General features: G+C 38.7%; 1 protein-coding gene across 2 annotated transcripts in view; it reads left to right on the top strand.

The window, feature by feature from the left end:
* The window catches only part of LPAR1 (lysophosphatidic acid receptor 1), a 172,397-nt gene that overhangs the window by 51,001 nt on the left and 99,639 nt on the right, over positions 1 to 21,757 (top strand). For both annotated transcript variants that reach the window (XM_011954611.1, XM_011954610.1), the window contains exons 2-3: positions 12,762 to 12,839; positions 14,091 to 14,238. In XM_011954611.1, coding sequence (XP_011810001.1) covers positions 14,194 to 14,238 — 45 coding nt within the window. In that variant the 5' untranslated portion in view covers positions 12,762 to 12,839; positions 14,091 to 14,193. The remainder of the gene's footprint in view (positions 1 to 12,761; positions 12,840 to 14,090; positions 14,239 to 21,757) is intronic.

Below are 21,757 nucleotides of genomic sequence, written 5' to 3'. Positions count from 1 at the left end.
TGGTGCCCTCAGTAGAAATGTATCCACTCTGTAGGGTGCTTCTCCTGTAGGTGAAAATCCTAATTCTAATTTATATTTGCATTGGTCTAGGTCCCTATGCAAATGACGGAGGGTCATGGCATGTACACACTAAACAGATCAAGAGTTTAGATGACTCCGGAAGGAAACAGGGCAGAATGAAGTCTGTCTCTTACTCAGAGTAGAATTCTACTTTTCAAGAGGATTTTTTTTTCAGTCTTCTTTGTTGAATCCTCTTCATTTTCCCTTAAAATGTAGATGTCATTCCTTCTCTTCTTGCTCTCTGCCTTCATGACTGATCACACTCCCTTGAGTTCAATTTTCTCCAACTCAGAAATCTGTAGTTCCAGGGCCGTTCCTGATTTACCACTTCTAAGCAGAGATTTTCTCCCATTTTCTAAGCATTGTAACACAAACTAGCTTGACCTTGAGGCTAAGCAGTTTGGCCAATATATCCTTTGCCTTCATGGTGACACTTATTCTAAGATAGTAATCTCCATAATTTGAATTTTACAATTCTTGGTTATTTTGGTAAGTGTCAGGATAGCATTCCTATCCATCAGGACCACTTCTAAAGTGAAAACTATATAGTTGGCAATACAGTCTTTGAAATTAAGACAGTGAGTTTACTTATATAAGTTTTGGCCAGTTTCTCCAGCTTCTAGAATACTGTACCCTGACCTGATAAAATACATGTAAAATGGCGCAATTGTGTTAATTGTGTTTCTCTCTCTGCATTCAGTGTGCGCAGGATGGGCTGGTTGTATTTCTTCCTTGGAATGTATCAGCTCTGTGCCCTGTAGAAAAAATGATAGACTTTTAGACAAATTTGAGAATAAAAGGTCTAATTGAAAAGCTGGAGAAGCAAATGAAAAGACTGATCTTATTTGTGGAAAAGGATTTATGAACGTGAAATATACTGTATCCTGTGAGTACACTGAAGCAAGATCTTAGGCCTGACGCTTTGAGGAAAAGAGGAAAGCCACAGAGAGGAAAGTAGCCTGTAGCCACAGGTGGCGATGGTATTTTAAAACAAAACATAAGGTAGTCATTTGGTTTCTCAAATGCAGTTCTGATTTCTTTGTCCTGAATCTGCATGTGAAGCAAATGGACACATAGCCTCCTTCATCCCAGCTGAACCATTTGCTTCACTGTCAGTGAAGGGGATAGAATCGGTGGTAGGGATAAGTAATCCAGATAAAAAGTTCAGCATGGCCGTATCTCTGTCATCCTGTTTTCCCCTTTCCTTTTTCCGATTCTTTAAACCAGAAATTCTGATTTTATCAACTTTAGAAATGAAATAGTATTGACTGGCTCCTTTCTCAAAAGGTGAAGAATGGTCTCCTTTTTCTTGTGATTTTCTGGAGTTTTCATCTTAGCTTATTAGTTACATGTATTTCAACTGTATGTGTTAACTGAAATAAGCTAGTCACAGACAAACTTTGCATATTCTTATTTGTAGGAACTAAAAAAATTAAAACAATTGAACGTATGGAGATAAAGAATAGAAGGATAGTTATGAGAGGTTAGGAAGGTGGGTTGGTTAATGGGTACAAAAATATAGTTAAATAGAATGAATAAGATCTAGTGTTTGGTAGCACAACAGGGTGAATTTATTGCACATTTTATAATAAAAGTATAATTGGATTATTAGATTGTTTGTAACACAAAGAAAGGATAAGTGCTTGAGGTGATACATACCCCATTTACCCTGATGTGACTATTACATATCGCATGCCTGCATCAAAATAGCCCATATACCCCATGAATATATACACCTACTATGTACCTACAAAAATTAAAAATATTAAAAGTGGCTTGTTTTTGTTATTGCAGGTAAACAAGGCTTGATTGGCTGTAGAATTTTTTAATCATTCCATATTTCTGACAAAATCTTGAAATTTATTCCTTCATCTTATTTGTTGGGGTGAGGTTAATGGCTGTGTGCAGCCCATTTTTTTTTTCATTATGATTTGATTTATTTTCCCCATTTGATTTTTTTATGGGATTTCTTTTAATTTTTAAAGCTTATTAACTTAAACCTGTTTTTCAGTTATCATTTACTTCATAGTTTTCCTGGAATTTTTAATCATGGTAAAATACACATAACACAAAATTTACCGTCTTAACCATTTAAGTGTGTAGTTCAGTAGTGTTAAGTGTATTCAGACTGTTGTGCACCAATCTCCAGAACTCTTTTCATCTTGTAAAACTGAAACTCCATACCCATTACACAGCAATTTCTCACTCATCCTTCTCCTCCAGTCCCTGGCAAGTACTACTGTACTTTGTCTCTATTAATTTGACTGCTCTATTAGCTACCTGATATATGTGGAGTATTTGTCCTTTTTGACTGGCTTATTTCACTTAGCATAATGTCTTCAGGGTTCATCCATGTCATAGCATATGCCAGAATATCCTTTTGAAGGCTGGATGATAATCCATTGTATGTATATAACAATTTAGTTTATGTCTGTTCATCTGTTGTTGAAAACTTGGGTTGCTTCTACCTCTTGGCTCTTGTAGATAATGCTACTTCGAACATGGGTATACAAATATCTCTTTGAAAAATCATTTTCAATTATTTTGGATATATACCCAGAGGTGGGATTGCTAAATCATATGGTAATTCTATTTTTAATTTTTTGAGGAACCTCTATACTGTTTTCCACACTGACTGTACCATTTTTGGTCCCACTGGCAGTGCTGAAGGGTTCCAGTTTGTCCACATCCTTGCTAATACTTCTTTTCTTATTTTGATAATAGCTATCTTAATGGTGTCAGATGTTATCTTACTATTTTGATTTGCATTTGCATTTTGCTGATGATTAGTGATGTTGAGCATCTCTTCATGTTTGGCGGGGTATGTGTGTATGTGTGTGTGTGTGTATACATTTTTGTAGAAGTGTCTACTCAAGTCATTTGCCCAATTTTTAAGTTGCTTGTTGTTTTTGATTTTGAGTTGTAGGAGTTAAGAAAGTTTACTTTTATCGCTAAGTAACTTCTGTTCCACTTATTTTTCTCAAGTGTGCCGATTATGTTAAATCTTTGTGTTCTGTAATTTATATCCATAATTTCTTTTTAAATTTTTGTTATTTTTATGTTTTATTATTATACTTTAAGTTCTGGAGTACATGTGCACAACATGCAGGTTTGTTACATAGGTATACATGTGCCATGTTGGTTTGCTGCACACATCAACTCGTCATTTACATTAGGTATTTCTCCTAATGCTATACCTCCCCCAGTCCACCATCCCGTGATAGGCCCCAGTGTGTGATGTTCCCCTCCCTGTGTACATGTGTTCTCATTGTTCAGCTGCCACTTATGGGTGAGAATATGTGGTGTTTGGTTTTCTCTTCTTGTATTACTTTGCTGAGAGTGATGGTTTCCAGTTTCATCCATGTCCCTGCAAAGGGCATGAACTCGTCCTTTTTTATGGCTGCATAGTATTCCATGGTGTGTATGTACCACATTTTCTTTATCCAGTCTATCATTGATGGGCATTTGGGTTCGTTTCAAGGCTTTGCTATTGTGAACAGTGCTGCAATAAACATATGTGTGCATGTGTCTTTATAGTAGAATGATTTATAATGTTTTAGGTATATACTCAGTAATGGCATTGCTGGGTCAAATGGTATTTCTAGTTCTAGATCCTTGAGGAGTTGCCACACTGTCTTCCACAATGGTTGAGCTAATTTACACTCCTACCAACAGCGTAAAAGCGTTCCTATTTCTCCACATCCTCTCCAGCATCTGTTTCCTGACTTTTTAATACTCGCCATTCTAACTGGCATAAGATGGTATCTCATTGTGTTTTTGATTTGCATTTATCTAATGACCAGTGATGATGAACATTTTTTCATAAGTTTGTTGGCTACATAAATGTCTTCTTGGGCCGGGCGCGGTGGCTCAAGCCTGTAATCCCAGCACTTTGGGAGGCCGAGACGGGCGGATCACGAGGTCAGGAGATCGAGACCATCCTGGCTAACACGGTGAAACCCCGTCTCTACTAACAAATACAAAAAACTAGCCGGGCGAGGTGGTGGGCGCCTGTAGTCCCAGCTACTGGTGAGGCTGAGGCAGGAGAATGGTGTAAACCCGGGAGGCGGAGCTTGCGACAGAGCGAGACTCCGTCTCAAAAAAAAAAAAAAAAAAAAAAAAGAAGGCAACCAAACATAAATGTCTTCTTTTGAGAAGTGTCTGTTCATATCCTTCGCCCACTTTTTGATGAGGTTGTTTTCTTCTTGTAAATTTGTTTAAGTTCTTTGTAGATTCTGTATGTCCATAATTTCTAATCAATCTAGTAAATTCCATTATTGTAAGCACATGTACTTTTTCCCAAGCCAGACTTCCATGGCAGCAACTCGGTTTTCTGCAGTGGCACTTCTGTCTTTTGTAGTTTTAAATTTTTAGTTTCTGCAATGATATTATTATTATTTTTTAATTTTCCTAAAAAATTTAAAAATCAAACTTGTAAATTTTTATAATTTAAAAATATATAGGTAGATACTTTATTTGGCAAACAATTCTAGCTATCACTTTTACCATGTTCACTATATTGTTCACAGTATCGTAAGTATTACTGCAGATGTCTTAGGTATATTAATCAATTCAATTCTTACAGTTATACGTGGCAGCCTTACTATTATCATACCCATTTTACAGAGGAGAAACTGAGACAAGGAGACATGACGTAACCTGCCCAAGGTCACACTGGCAAGACAAGGATTTGAACCTAGGCAGTTGGATTCCCTAGCATACTGTACTTGTAACTACTATGCAGCACTGCCTGTCTCTCTTCCTCCTTTTCTTAAAAAAAAAAAAAGAAAAAAAAAATGTATGTGCTTTATTTGAATTCTGACTCAACCAACCAAACTGTTAAAAGTTATAAGAAAATTAGGGGATTGTGAAATTACTGAATATTTGATGATATCAAGTACCTATGGTTAATTTTTTAAGTGTGATGATGGTAAGGTAGTTTCCTTATACAAGAGTTCTTTTAAGGACAAAACAACTAAATTGGTTAACATAAAGTTATTTACAACATATATTTTATGCTGAGCTATTTGCAGAAGAAATTAAAAGATGCTTGGGATTTGTTCCTCTATATTATCTTTTAATATATTCATTTTAATTGACATACAGTTGTACATATTTATGGGATACAGTGTGATATTTTGATACATGCATATAATGTGTAATGATCAAATTAAGGTAATTAACATATCTGTCACCTCAAACCTTCATCATTTCTTTATATGGGTAACAGTCAAAGTCCTTTCTTCTAGCTATTTGAAAAAATACAATAAATTGTTATTTGCTATAAGTCACTCTTCAGATCTATAGAACACTAGAAGTTATTCTTGCTAACTAAGTGTAAATTTGTATATCTGTTAAACAAACTCTTCCTATCCCTCCCTGTTCCCTAGGCTTCCTAGTATCTAGTAAGCACTATCCTACTCTCTACTTCTGTGAGATAAACTTTTTTAGCTCCCTCATAGGAGTGGGAACGTTGCAGTATTTATCTTTCTGTGCCTGACTTCGCTTAACATACGGTCCTCAAGTCTCATCCCTGTTGCTGCAAATGACAGGATGTATGTAATTTAAAGTGTTAAGTAGCTCTGAGGCTTGCCAGGAAAGAGGAGTCCTTGCTCTCCTACAATTTTACCTTCCCCACAGCTATCACTGTCAGTTGTTTTAGCAGCCTCATTTGATACTTGCATTGAATCTGTAAGATTTTTTTTTTTTACTTCTTTTTGAAAATTTTTAAAATTGTGAATATGTTTTGAAATACATACTTTGTGGAATTCTAAGATTTTTATTTCTTTTTGTCTTCCTAGTTTTGAATATTTATAGATGTACCATGTGCAAAGTGTACCCTTCACATACTCCCATCCAGAACCCCCTTGTCTTAGTATAGTTTGGTCAAAATTTTGACTAGGCCATTATTCAGTGTTAATAGGATGATGACCTTGTTAATGCCTTTCATATCTGAGCCATGTAGAATTCTATGAATCCTTTTCCTCTTCTGCAAATTTTTTGTTCTATTTAAACTAATTGTTCTTTTGATGTTTGCTTAGTTTTCTATGGGCTTTTTGCTCATTCAGTCCTAAACGCTCTTGTTTATCCAAATCTCCTCTTGATATACTACTTCTTGAGTCTGCTCGCGTATCACCCAAGGATTTCCCTTCACAATTATGTCAGGAGTTCCTTTTTTCCCCACTCCTGTATCGGACTCCTGTTTCCTGTATCACATGCCTGTCTTTTTCCTAGTTTCCTCCCTGTTTTGCAGAAGAACATCCGCCAATAGAGTTCTAGCTTGTAAACTGCCTTCCTCATGGCTTCATTGTATTCTAGCTTTCAGGGTTGCTGTTGAAAAGTCCAAAGACTTTCTGATTCCTAATCCTTTGCTTATGAGCTTCCCTTCCTGCTTTCTGATATTTTATAGGAGATTTTTAATATCCTTACAGTTAAAAAAAATACAACTCATGATGACAGATACTGTGTTTAATGTAGGCATATTGAAATCAAATGAAATGGGCAGGTAGGCACTCAGTGAGCCCTTACAGTCTGCACAATTATGACCTTACATTTTAGGAAATATTTTGAGTTAGTCATTTGACTTCACTCCCACCCCCATTTCCTTTACTCTTTTATTCTGGAATTCTATTTGGCTATTAGACCTTCTGGACTCATTTTGTAGCCTTCTCACTTTTACTGTTCTAGTCTCCTTTACTTTTTTTTTAAAAACTCTACATTTTGGGCACATTCCTTAAAGTTATATTCCAGTCTGTCTACTGAATTTTTTTTGAAATTCTTAAAAATTGACATATAAAATTATATGTATTTATCATGCACAACATGATGTTTTGAAGTATATATATATGTATATATATATGTGTATATATATGTATATATATATGTGTGTGTATATATATATATATATATATATAGGAATGGTTAAGTCTATCTAATTAAGAAATGCATTACTTCACATAGTCTTCATTTTTTTGTGGTAAGAACAGTTAACATTCACTGCCTTGGCATTTTCCAAGAACACCATGTATCATCATTATCTATAGTCACCATCCTACACGATATATCTGACCTTATTCCTCCTAACTGCAGTAGATCTGACCTTATGCCTCCTGTCTAACTGTAAATATGTATCCTTTGATCAACATCTTCCCAACTTCCTCTCCCCACAACCACCCCAGCCTTTGGTAACTACCACTTTGCTCTATACTTCTGTGAGAATAACTTTTTTAGAATTTTGAATTACCAATTTTTAAGCATCCTGTTTTTGTTTGAATAAGTGCAATATATTATTCTTGATGTTACTGTTGTTAAACCTATTCATCTGCTCAGATTCCAGAGAGAAAAATCTTTCAGCCTCAGGCCTTAGATGGTGTAAGATTGGCTTCAGATGCTATTTAGCTCTGATATAGGGAAGAGATAATAAGAAACAAGACAAGCTTCAGCTCTGACCTGCCTGTATCTCATCTTGTTCCTCCAGGTTTGGGGTTCAGGAATTTTTTCTATTTTGTTTCTATCAGACCATACGGCTCTCTGAAGAATGATACACAGTCTGAAAAATTTCCCTATTTTGTCTAAATTGTTGTTCATCTGTAATAGTTTTCTAAAGTTTTGAGAATAAATGTGTCTTTCCCTGGTTTCAGCATTGATGGTTTCTTCTTTCCTCCTTTATTGCTTTTTGTTCATCTGTTCTGTTTTGGGGATGAAGGCTTTAAAATCTTTACCCATGTAGCTTCCCCCAACCACCTCTAAAAGTCTGTTTTACCTTTTGCATCACTAATTTTATTTTTTGCTTTTTAAAAATATTCTACTTTCTGCTTCATTGGTTGGTTTTATTCAAGTTCATAATTCAGATTTTCTTTTCTGGTTAACACACACTCTCTTCTGGTCTCACGTTTCTTTCTATGACTACCTGCTCTATGTGCAAAGATTCTGCTATGTCCCCTAGAATTTTAAGAACATGAACTAGAAATTTTCTGTTAATAGACTTTTCTCTTTTATGTAGTATACCTATTTCTTAAGTAAATATTTGCTCTGATTCTAGAATCTTCCCCTTTTTTGAACCATAATGTGTTCTATTTGCTTGGTGGATTTAGATTTTTCTCCTTTGCTTATCCTTAGGGAAGTCAATGCATATTCAGTATCTGGTATTGCCCTGTGTCCGTCCCTTCCTTCCTTCCTTCCTTCCTGCCTTCCTTCCTTCCTTCCTTCCTTCCTTCCTTCCTTCCTTCCTTTCTTCCTTCCTTCCTTCTCTTTTTGTTTTAAAAATTTACTTTGAGTTCTGGGATACATGTGCAGAACGTGCAGGTTTGTTACATAGATATACATGTGCCATGGTGGTTTGCTGCACCTATCAACTCATCATCTAGGTTTTAAGCCCCGCATGCGTTAGCAACCCTGTGTTCTTTCAAGAAACTTGGATGAGTCACTGTTTGACTCAAGTCCAGACAAAGGAATAAGGTTATGTTTGTAGTAGATTAATTTACCAATTATGAATTCATATTCCTGTGAGGCCTGGGAAAAGTGCCAGCATCAGTTCCAGAAGTAATCACAGGGAAGTTTGCCTCAAACCAGAAACTTTCTTTTAGGTATTTGGTGTGGCACTCAGTAATTAGCAAGGTCATTGTCACTTGGCATGGCTGTCATTGCCAGGAGCCAGCTGGGAGTGTCTTTTTCCCATGTGTTTTCCGTGGTAGTCATCATAGCCACCTGTCAACCAGAAGTAAATGCAGCCAGAGGTTACTTGCTTGGCTGGCCTCTGAAACCAGGAACCCTTTTAAAGGAGTTAGTGTATTCTAAATGTACCCTGAGTCTCCCTGGGCTTCAGTGCCCCCATCCCACTGAACTAGGGGTATCATTATGGGTTTAGTGGATTCTCATTTGCTTATTTTCTGGTTGTGCAGTTGCAGTTTCACATGAAGAGGATATCATGTTTTAGTCCTTTTGTCAACCTCCCATGTTGATTCTTTCAAGTATATATTTCTGGATGTTTAAGATCTATCTCTAGTTTCCAGGGCTGATTCAGGATATTTCCTGTCTTATAATCAGCTGGTCATTTCTTTGGTAATCTGGCACAAAAAAATATGCTTATAGCTTTCTTATTTGGAAATTGTGTTTTATACATGAAATTTGAATTGTAGGGGGGATATTGAGGTAATTTAGACCCAGTGATTGTAAGGGAATGGATGAATGATCCAATAAATAAATAGATGACAAAGCTCATCTTTTGCAAGTGAGAGGCATTAGAGGTAATTTTACGGTTTTGAGAAGAGAAATATAGATGAGAAGAGATGCCTAGGAGAATAGAAAATGGAGACAACTAGGAAAGAAGAGAAGGGGCAACAGTAATGCTCCAAGGGCAGTTGGAGAGCCTGATGTCAGCCGGGCAAACCCACATTGCTTCATGGTTTTCTGTGGCTAGAACACAGTTTTGAAGCTCAAGCAAAGGAAATGGAGAGTTAGGTTGATGGCAGGCTGGAAGAGTTGCAGCACAGGTATCGAAGTACTTGGAAGAGTTCAGAGGGGTGTATTTCTTAGTCTCACTCTGTTGCCCAGGCTGGAGTGCAGTGGTGTGATCTTGGCTCACTGCAACTTCTGCCTCCTGGGTTCAAGCAGTTCTCTGCCTCAGCCTCCTGAGCAGCTGGGATTACAGGTGCCTGCCACCATGCCTGGCTAATTTTCTTTTTCTTTTTGTTTTTCTTTTTTGTATTTTCAGTAGAGATGGGGTTTCACTATCTTGGCCAGGCTGGTCTTGAACTCCTGACCTCATAATGCACCCGCCTTGGCCTCTCAAAGTGCTAAGATTACAGATGTGAGCCACCACGCCCTGCCCGGGGTGTATTTCCTTAAAAATTATTGTGCAACTCTCTAGTTGGCAGTCTGGGGCTCTGGTAAGGCGGGGGTTTGTCTGTCAAAGTGAACCAGCTTACTCAGCTAGATACTGCATGGCATGATTACTTAGGGTGATGTCTTTTTTGTCTGTAGTTACCCCAAGATTTGTGCAGTTTCGTAAATAAGTTGACAAGCAAATAGATTTCATAGTATAATTTTAAGATTTCACTTCCAAAAGAAAACTGATTTGTACCTTTGAAGTTAAATGTCATTTAGCCCTTGTATTTGGCAAAGTAACCATACGCTATTTTATAAAGCATTCTCGTAATGTGTGAATAGGTTCAACAAAATGAGACATGTCTCATGTTTTAGGAGAAGGCAGTTAATTTTCTGTCTTATTTTCTTCTTGAAAATGTGAAACTAACCATCTGTCATGTTTATTAGACGTCTCAAGGAAATGAAACATCCAAATGAGGGTCACATGATTAAAATTTTATATAGATGAGAGGAGCACAAGGTTCTCTGTCTCAGGTCATCTGACTTTCATCCTACTTTCTCCATTTTTTATCTGACATTTTTGCTTAAAGATTCCACATGCTTTCCATCTCTTTTTAATCTTTGATCACTTGGAGTATTGGCCTGTGGAAAGAGTATGAATCTTAGCGTAGGCCCTGGTTCATACCTCAGCTCTTTCAGTTCCTGACTGTGTGACTGGGGGTATGTTGCATAATCTCACAATACCTTTCAAAGCCTCAGATGTCTCCCTTGTAAAATAATTGAATAGTATCTGCCTCAAACTCTAGGGTAAATTACTGCTCCAAAGCTCAGCATCCAGTGGCCTTTCATTAAACCCCAGTCTCCCATCTTTCCCTCTGCTGTTGTTAGTAATAACGCCATATGACATATTTGTTTGGTGGATCTCATCCATTTCTATATCGCTTTCCTTACTATAAGCTAGCTGCCTCTATTTACCTTTCAGGCAACTCTCTATATTCTGAATATTGAATATATTTTAAGGTTCTATTGCTTAATGACATAGCTTGGTGAAATGATATTAGACCTGAACATATAGTATGCATCCTTAAGAATGGAATCTTGTGTGCTTGATTTTTTGCTTTATAATTATATTATTGATATATTCATTTATGTCACATAGAACAAGATAATGTGAATTATAAATACATAAGAGGGAGAAAGGAAAAATGAAAGTAGGAGTGGGCAAAAAATAATGCCAGGAATAAGTTCAGTATAAAACAGTGCACCTTGGGGTTCCTGTAATTTTCTTGGGTAAGTTCGGCACTCTAGCAGTCATCTTGAAAAAAGAAAGGTCCTGTATACATATACTTTTCGCCTGGGTTGTTTATTTACTTTCACAGTGTGATAAACAAGTCTTATTTGTCCTATAACTGGGACTAAGGAGATCATTAGTATTGTCACAGGGCAGCTGTGGAATTCGCTGTTGAATGTCATGACAAGATAGCTTGATTACTACTTATTTGTCAATGAAAATAATTGCTCGAATGGGAGAAGAAAATAGGAAGGCTCTATAGTTCTAAGCAGCTAGAACCTAAAGTGATTGAAACTGTAGTATGAAGGATACTGCACAAAAATGTAGCAATTAAAAATTTAAGCTTATAAAAGTTGCTGTCAAACCTAGATTATTTCTTAGAAAAGCAGCACTTCTGAGCCTCTCATTTGCCCAGTATTCCTGAGCTAATATAGGGTAGCACCATGGGATTTGGGGGACAAAGGACTTGGATTAAATGTCTAACTGCACAGTTCCTAGCATACAAGATTTGGATCTTGTGACCTCTGGTTCATTACTTTTACTATTATGAAAAGTATCATTTCCCAATAGTTTAAAAAGTGTTCAGGTAGCCGGGCGCAGTGGCTCACGCCTGTAATTCCAGTGCTTTGGGAGGCTGAGGCGGGTGGATCACCTGAGGTCAGGAGTTCGAGACCAGCCTCAACATGGAGAAACCCCATCTCTACTAAAAACAAACAAACAAACAAACAAAATTAGCTGGGCGTGGTGCTGCATGCTTGTAATTCCAGCTACTCGGGAGGCTGAGGCAGGAGAACTGCTTGAATCTGGGAGGCGGAGGTTGCTGTGAGCTGAGATTGGGCCATTGTACTCCAGCCTGGGCAACAAGAGTGAAACTCCGTCTCAAAAAAAAAAAAAAGAGAAAAAAGGTGTTCAGGTATCATCTTGCATGCTGGTGAAGCTAGAAAGTGTATTTACTGACAAAACCTCCTTAAAGGCAAGGTTGGCTTAGCCTTCTTCTTGTGTACCCAGTTCCCTATTGATGCTCAATAACTCTTTTTTTTTTCTTAGATGGAGTCTCACTCTGTTGCCCAGGCGGGAGTGCAGTGGCATGATCTCGGCTCACTGCAACCTCCGCCTTCTGGGTTTAAATTTTTAGTAGAGATGGGGTTTCACCATGTTGGTCAGGCTGGTCTCAAACTCCTGACCTCTAATGATCTGCTCCCATTGGCCTCCCAAAGTTTTGAGATTACAGGCGTGAGCTGCTGTACCCAGCCAATAACATCTTTGAATAAAAGAAAAGATATTGTTAGGGGGTATGAAAATCACCAGAAAATGAAAATGTTTCTTAAAAATGAAAGAATTTTTTAAAATTCTTTTCTTAAAATGAAAAATTTTTTTCTTCTGGGCTAAATTGCAATGTGGAAAGAGTCACATCAGCCTTTGGACAGAACTAGGGCCGTGATTTAGTTTTGGGAAGTTAGCATCTGTCTGAGTTTTCCTAATGAACATGTGAATAAGAGAAGATTTGGTTATACTTTGTGCTTATTTAGCATCCTCTCTTTGAGGATGTCAAAAGGATTTTAGAAATGGTCTCTTTCTCACACAGGTGGACGTCTGATTTATGAAGCTCCCCATCCACCTATCTGAGTCCCTGACTTCTCAGGACTGACTCCTACAGCATCAGGTGTCTTGCCTTTCTTTAGTCTTAAAAGCGGTGACTAAGTTCCTTGAGTAAATATAGACAGGGAACACATTCACTTTGTTATGTTTCATATAGGCCTGGGAATTGGAGTTACTGCTGTAGTCCTGGTCCTACCATTAAATGTGTGACTCTAGTCCCTTTTCTACTCTAAGCCTCAATTTTTTCTTCTGCAAGTAGGTGGGGTTGGACTGGGTGATATCTAATTACTTGACGGTATTATGGTAGTCCACCCTTATCCGAAGTTTCACTTTCCACGGTTTCAGTTACCTGCAGTCAAACTTGGTCCAAAAATATTAAATGAAAAATTTCAGAAATAAACAATTCACAAGTTGTAAATTGCACTCCATTCTGAATAGTGTGGGTGAAATCTCATACTGTCCATGTGATTCATCCCTTTGTCCTGCATCTCCACACTGTGTATGCTACCTGCACATTAGTCACTTAGTAACTGTCTCTGTTATTTACAGGGTTGGGTACTATTCACAGTTTCTTTTTCTATTTTTTAAAGATGGAGTCTCGCTCTATCGCCCAGGCTGGAGTGCAGTGCTGCCATCTTGGCTCACTGCAACCTCCACCTCCCAGATTCAAGCAATTCTCCTGCCTCAGCCTCCTGAGTAGGTAGGATTACAGGCACATACCACCATGCCCGGCTAGTTTTTGTATTTTTAGTAGAGATGGGGTTTTGCCATGTTGGCCAGGCTGGTCTCAAACTCCTGACCTCAGGTAATCCTTCCCTCTTGGCTTCCCAAAGAGCTGAGATTATAGGCTTGAGCTACCACGCCTAACCCACTATCCACAGTTTCAAGTATCCACTGGGGGGTTTAGAATCCACTCCTCAGATAAGTGGTGGTGGTTACTGCATTCCCTTTGCCCTCTATGTAAGCCCTCAGCTCTCCACTATGGATTATTCAGTTCCTTTATTATTTAATGGCAGGATGACTTTTCCCCCTGACTCACCCTCCCCAGCTCTGCAACTTGAAACTGTCTTCCCAAAACATCTACCTGGCATGTTGGATTCAAACCTATGAAAATTGCTCAACTTAAGAGTATTTGGACAGATAGCACAGAAGTCATGGCTTTTAGACTTTAGCTTTTCCCTACAGGCTTTCTGTTTGCATTAAGCTAGTATTTGAAACTTGACTCTAGGGATTCTTACCTCCTTTGGCCAATGGTACTTCACACCCATATGCTAGTCCTTTTATGCTAAATGTGGGTTTTCCTGTTGTTTTCCAGATACACAGCTTCTCCTAGCATGACCTCGATCTGATCAGCAAACAAGAACATTAGTCTCCCGTAGTTCTGGGGCCTGTTCACCATCTACAACCACAGAGCTGTCATGGCTGCCATCTCTACTTCCATCCCTGTAATTTCACAGCCCCAGGTAAGGGCTTCAAACTAGCAGAGGTCTGACGTAATCATAAGTTTGTCAAATATTTAAACTGGGTTTCAGGAAGTGTGTTTGACTCTAGGGATCATGTATATCTCTCTCGCTATCACTTGGTGCGTATTTGAATAATGGTGCTTTTGTGAGTAAGGTGCCATTTAGTTCAGGAAGCAGCTGGAACAATGAACAAGTGATTTTAGTGAACTGGCCTCTGTTCATAGGAGGCCTTGGTTTTCAGTGTTTAGGATGCCCGACTGTCACTATAGGCATCACACTCTAAATCAAAATAAGTCAGTAGTAAACCCTGCTGCTTTTCCTCTCTTGGTTTTTTTTGTGGGCCGGGGGTTGGAGTGGGGTTTAATGAAATATATCAGAATGAATTTAACTTTAACAAGTTTTTTGAGGGCTGTCTTGTCGTCCTTCTCCTATACTTACTCTTTTGCCTTGACCTGTTCTAGGAACTTTGAAAACAAAATGCAATTCCAGGAACTTCTGAACAGTAATCGTATGAGTTATTTTTTTCTGTCCAGTGAAGAGCAGTAATACGGCAGGGACATGATCGTTGTTCGGATGATTTTACAGCCTGATTTAATCAAGCATTCACTGGACTCTTTCAGATTCAGCAGGCAGCAGGGTACAGTGTGGAAACAGACTTTGGAGTCATAAGGCCACAGTTCACATCCCTGCTCCTCTGATTGCGGGATAAAGAGCCTTAGTCATGCCAACCTCTCTCTGCTTCAGATCTCTCTCGTGTAATCGTTCCTCACATGATGGTTACATGGATTAAATGATGGTTTATATACATGAGGCATACAGAGGTGCTCAGGAAGTGTAGTTTCCCATTTACTCTTCATTTATCTTCTTTCTATAGTGTGACCTCCTCTCTCATTCGTGACAATCATTTTTTGGCCAACTTTATTTTTATTTATTTATTTTTTTGAGAGGGAGCCTTGCTCTGGTGTCCAGGCTGCAGTGCAGTGGTGTGATCTTGGCTCACTGCATCCTCCGCCTCCTGGGTTCAAGCGATTCTCCTGTCTCAGCTTCTTGAGTAGCTGAGATTACAGGTGCCTGCCACCAAGCCCAGCTAATTTTTGTATTTTAGTAGAGATGGGGTTTCACCATGTTGGTCAGGCTGGTCTTGAACTCTTGACTTCAAATGATCCACCTCCTTGGCCTCCCAAAGTGCTGCGATTACAGGCCTGAGCCACTGTGCCCAGCCTCGGGTAACTTTGAAGAAAAAAGCATACTTTCAAGAAAGAGCCATATTGATTGGAATTTGAGCTTGATACAGAACGTTATTCCACACTGTTTTTTTCAGTATGATTTTGCAGCCTCTTCAATTTTGTATGTATTTTAATAGGGGTTTGTGTGTTTGTGAGAGAGGGAGAGAAGAAGGAGAGGGAAAAAGGAGAACAAGGGGCATTTTTCCTTCATATAGTATAGTGTTTTCTTCTCAGCACCATTTGGGATGTCATCATTGTTATCCACCTTGGGATTTTACCTTATGAATAAAGCCCTTTATTCATATCATATCAATACAGAATAAAGTACCAAGACCTTCAGTATTATTTTCCAGAATGTTTAGTGTTACCATCGTCATATGCATTTCTCTTTCTGGTAAGTGGATCATTGTCCTTTCAATACTTCATTTACTTTGGGTGTTTGGTTTCCCTTATCTTCAGTAGACTTTTTTGGTATCCGAGAGACTTGGAGAATGGGCAAAGAGATTTAGTGCCTGTTACCTGAGGTCACCATTTCAAAGTCCACAGAAGCTGTTCCCATGTAATGACTCTTCTTAGTCCTTTTGTGAAGTGAGTTAGGCTAGTGCAGATTTTCTAGACAAGGCATTTCCACATCCTGGTGTTGCTGCTGTCATCTGTCAGCATTTCCAATAGCTTCTTCTTATCTATACATCTTCTCTGTTACACAAGCTCCTATCAGCTGGTGAGGAACAGAAATGCCTCTAAATGACTCATTTAATTAAAATGTTTAACACTGCTCAAAGGAGAAAGAGGTTCTATTTTATACAATTACTGGGGGAAATGTGTACTCTTGTAAATTCTCTGTGGGAAAGTAAATTGGTACAGTCACTCTGGAGGGTAATTCAACAGTATCTGTTCAAATTATACATTTCTGCACATGCCCTGCTGCTGTCTTGGAATCTACATTAGAAAAACACTCACACATGAGCCCAAGGAGTGTATAAAGATATTCATTGAAGCATTGGTTGCAAACCAAGAAATACAAAAGTTTGTGAATATCCAATAGTAGAAAGACTTAATGAATTCAGGAATGTGGACATGATTGAAATACTATTCAGTCATTTCATTTCTTTTTTCTTTCTTTTCCTTCTTTTTTTTTTTTTTTTTTTTTGAGATAGAGTCTTGCTCTATTTCCCAGTGTAGTGGTGTAGTCTTGGCTCACTGCAACCTCCGCCTTCTGAGTCTTGGCTCACTGCAACCTCCGCCTTCTGGGTTCCAGCAATTCTCCTGCCTCAGCCTCCTGAGTAGCTGGGATTACAGGCATGTGCCTCCACGCCCGGTTAATTTTTGTATTTTTCGTAGGGACGGGGTTTCACCGTGTTGTCCAGGCTGGTCTCAACTCCTGACCTCAGGCAATCCGCCCGTCTCGGCCTCCCAAAGTTCTGGGACTATAGCCGTGAGCCACCACACCCGACCACTATTCAGTGGTTTTAAAATGAGGATATCTACACAGCTATATATTACTCCAAGATATCGTATGGAAGAAAAAGAAAGCAAGATGCAAAATAGTACTTATGGGAAGATACCATTAAAATTCTAAAACAAGACTGTGTATTTTTAGGGACAAATATATGGTACATTAATGGAAATGGATAATGAAAGTCCTAGAACATACATTCTTAACATAGTGATATTGCCCCAAGAGGACAAAAATTGGGTTTTGGGAGATGAAAAAAATTCCTGCAAAGCTTATACCTCTATCCAACAAAATCTTATTCCTTAGTATTTAGTTTTTTTCTCATTACAGAAAATTTAAATATAGTTAATTTTTCTCCTTAAGGATCACTGATGAGAAAAAAATGTGACCAAGAAACACTGGTTTCTTGAGGGAGAAACATAGGCTCACCAGTTACCCTGCTTCGATTTACTAATTACCTGAGCCTGAGGGGAAGGTATCCACCCTCTTATGTAATGACTCTTCTTGTATGTATTGTAAGGAGCCTATTTCCTTACCCACAGAATGAGCCTGGTAATAATGAAGCCAACCTGATAGGGTTATTTTAAGGAGGAAATGAAATAATTTCTATAAAACTCAGAATAGTGCCTGGGACATATTCTGGGCACATATTGCCCAGTGTGTGTTAGCAAGCATTGTTATTGTTCAGCAAGCCTTGTGGCAGGCCTGGGGAATACAAGAATAAGTAAGATAAATAAGTTTTGCTCTGCCAGAGTTTAGAGGTAAATGGGAGATATACAGATAAAACAGAAAGTTACAAGGTTTTGTCACCAATGCAGGAATGCACACATACAGGAAGTATGGGTGCTCTGGGAGGAAAGTGGAGAACCCGGAAAAGATTTAGAGGATCAGGGAAGACTTCCTGAAGGAAGACCACTAGGCTGAGAACAAATGAATATGAGTTATCTTGGTAAAAGAGAAGAAAAAGCATGGGTGAATGTCAAGTGTCCCAAGGTGATGTGTGTGTGTGTGAGAGAGAGAGAGAGAGAGAGAGCAAAGCATTTAGAATTCTATTTTGGATGGTTGCACTACAGTGGGGCGTGAGATTGTAAACAGTGATGTCCCTAGAGCCACCTATACCAACTCACAGAGGCAGATTGTTAAATTTTCAGGAATTTTGTGAGCCAGTTGACTTCATGCTAGCTTCTTGAAATCAGCCATATGAAATAGTTACACTGCAGAAATTGGCAAATGCTGGAACTAGCATAAATAGGTTAGGTTATAAAATTGGAGATTTTACAAGGCCTTTCAAACCATATTAACAAATTTAACATTGATCTTAAAGAAGTCTGTGTTAGCTTAATGGTCCCAGCCTTTGAAATAGACTTGGGTTCAAGTCCTGACTTTCGATAATTGTTTTATTGAGCAAGTCTGTTAATTAACTTTAACCAGGGTAGTTCCATTATTCTCACTGTATTTTGGGAATAGTGGCAGCCTCTGATGGTTGGGGAACTAAGCCCACGGGGAAGGAGCCAGCTATACACTCAGGCATTAGGTCATAGAGATAGATAGCTTCTTCTGGAGAGATGCAGACCATTGTGTCACTTGGTTCCCAGGATCCTTTGGCCAGTGATGGGCCTCCTAATTATATGTCAATTCCTCACATGTAATTTGCACAGTCAAATTTAGGTCAAGGCTCACTTGCCCTTGCCCTTGCCCTGAAAATTCTACTGATGTCTTCTCCCTTATTATCAGTTTTGCCCATGTTCAAAGAATGTAAAAATAATTTAGATATAGCATCTCCTTAGGCAAAGCATAATAAGCAGCTCACTCAGTCACCTTAGCCTGGTATTGTTTGGCACATCAACTTGCATTCTTTTCCAGTGAATTCAGGGACTTTGTAAAGATAAATCCACATTCAAGTGTGAAAGGCCCGAAAATCCTTTTCTAAGGCCAAAACAACAATTTTTTTAAAAAAAGCTTTTGGTTTTGTTTGTTACTCTATTCATTTAGGTAACAAAGAGCATTTTTCTAATCAAGGCTTCCTAATACTACATATAAACTAATTAATATGGACAAATAGCTTGTGATTGTTTCAAACAATAATAGGGAAGAAAGCTTGCATTGTCATGCCTGCTGGGATTGCTGTTTAGTTAGTTGAAAGATATGCCTTGTGCTTTGAAGTGGGGCAAGTTCGTATTCTCTGCTTTACCCCGCCTTGACTCTGAGACAGATTTTTATTTTCTCATGCTGAGAGAGCACCTAGCTCTTACAAAGCTAGGTGATGAATACTGAGACGAAACTGGACTAGCAGCAGCAAGAAGATTCTGTGTTTGTAGCTGATTTGTAATTCTGCTGGTCCAGACACAGAAAAAGAGTTTTCTTATTCAAAGGAAACTCCTGGGATGTATTTGCAGACAGGAACCTGTTCATCATTAGGCTGAGTTAATGTGTTCATGTCCTGTGGATATTGGGGGCATGGGGATGGGGTAGTAAACCAAACAAACTTGTAGCTCTCCAGAGCAATTTTCTGTTTCTAGCACTGTGTTAGGCACATTACCCTGTGCTTGAAAAAGTTTCATTTTCGTTTTTCATGAAAGAGTCGATAGTTCAGTACCAGAGTGAGCAGTTTGGCTTCTCACAAACCTAGGATTATATTAGAGACCAGAATAGGTATCTGACAACCTCAAAGGTATTCAGGTCTCACACCTGTGATTCTGGTAAAGAAAGATTCTTCTATATCAGTATTTTTCAAGGTGTATCATGCTGTCTCTCATTTGTTATGTGACCATTTTGTTATTTTTAAATTTTAATTTTTATATTTATTTGAATTTAAATTATTTTATTTTAAAATATTTTACTTTAAGTTCTGGGGTACATGTGCAGAATGTGCAGTTTTGTTACATAGGTATACATGTGCCATGGTAGTTTGCTGTACTGCTGTACTGTCAACCCATCATCTAGGTTGGGTTTTTTTTTTTTTTTGAGATGGAGTCGCACTGTGTTGCCCAGGCTGGAGTGCAATGGCGCGATCTTGGCTCACAACAACCTCTGCCTCCCGGGTTCAAGTGATTCTCCTGCCTCAGCCTCCTGAGTAGCTGGGACTACAGGCGTGTGCCACTATGCCTTGCTAATTTTTGTCTTTTTAGTAGAGATGGGGTTTCACTATGTTGGCCAGGCTGGTCTTGACCTCCTGACCTCGTGATCTGCCCTCCTTGACCCCCCAAAGTGCTGAGATTACAGGTGTGAGCCACCATGCCCAGCCCATCATCTAGGTTTTATGCCTGCATACAATAGGTGTTTGTCCTAATGCTCTCCCTCTCCTCTTCTCCCACCCCCAGACAGGTCCTGGTGTGTGATGTTCCCCTCCCTGTGTCCATGTGTTCTCATTGTTCAACTCCCACTTATGAGTGAGAATATGTGGTATTTGTTATTCTGTTCCTGTGTTAGTATGCTGAGAATGATGGTTTCCAGCTTCATTCATGTCCCTACAAAAGATGTGAACTCATCCTTTTTTATAGCTGCATAGTATTCCATGGTGTATATGTGCCATGTCTTCTTTATGCAGTCTATCGTTGATGGGCATCTGGGTTAGTTCCAAGTCTTTGCTGTTGTAAGTAGTGCTACAATAAACGTGTGTGCATGTGTCTTCATAGTAGAAATGATTTATAATCCTTTGGGTATGTACCCAGTAATGGGATTGCTGGGTCAAATGGTATTTCTGGTTCTAGATCCTTGAGGAATCACCACATTGTCTTCCACAATGGTTGAACTAATTTACACTGCCACCAACAGTGTAAAGGTGTTCCCATTTCTCCACATCCTCTCCAGCATCTGTTGTTTCCTGACTTTTTAATAATCGCTATTCTAACTGGTGTGAGATGGTATCTCATTGTGGTTTTGATTTGCATTTCTCTTATGACCGGGAATAATGAACTTTTTTTCATATGTTTGTTGGCCACATAAATGTCTTCTTTTGAGAAGTATCTGTTCATATCTTTCAACCACATTTTGATGGGGTTTTTTTTTCTCTTAAATTTGTTTAAGTTCCTTGTAGATTCTGGATATTAGACCTTTGTCAGATGGATAGATTGTTGGCCACATAAATGTCTTCTTTTGAGAAGTATCTGTTCATATCCTTCACCCACATTTTGATGGGTTTTCTTTTTTTTCTTAAATTTGTTTAAGTTCCTTGTAGATTCTGGATATTAGACCTTTGTCAGATGGATAGATTGCAAATTTTTTCTCCCATTCTGTAGGTTGCCTGTTCACAACCATTTTGGTTTAAGCCAAGAACATAAAGGTATTTTGATCCCTCCAAGTGATTTCCTGTAGCTTTCATTGAAGATGTGAATTTGGGTAGATTTTCAATGTCTTAGTTGAGAGATTGTTCCTCCAGTTCTCATTCAGTGTTCTGATAAAAGGTGACTGAGGCTGGACGTGGTGGCTCACGCCTATAATCCCAGCACTTTGGAAGGTCGAGACCGGTGGATCACCTGAGATCAGAAGTTTGAGAGCAGCCTGGCCAATGTGAAACCCCGTCTCTACAGAAAATACAAAAATCAGCCGGGTGTGGTGGTGTGCACCTGTAATCTCAGCTACTCGGGAGGCTGAGACAGGAGAATTGCTTGAACCCAGGAGGCAAAGGTTGCAGTTAGCCAAGATTGTGCCACTGTACTGCAGCCTGGGTGAAACAGTGAGATTCTGTCTCAAAAAACAACAAAAAACAAAATGCAAAAAAACGTGATTGGTGTCTGCTTGTTGTCTTTTGGAAGACACTTTTTTTTTTTGGACATCCTTACCAATAGGTTCTCTCAACAAAATATGTATTTTCAAAATCTGTGTTTTAGAAGGTTTT

The sequence above is a fragment of the Colobus angolensis genome, unplaced genomic scaffold (genome assembly GCF_000951035.1).
Source record: "Colobus angolensis palliatus isolate OR3802 unplaced genomic scaffold, Cang.pa_1.0 Scaffold386, whole genome shotgun sequence".
NCBI lineage: Eukaryota > Metazoa > Chordata > Mammalia > Primates > Cercopithecidae > Colobus > Colobus angolensis.
The sequence above is the reverse complement of the archived record's forward strand: the minus strand, read 5'-3'. Positions and strand labels throughout refer to the sequence as shown.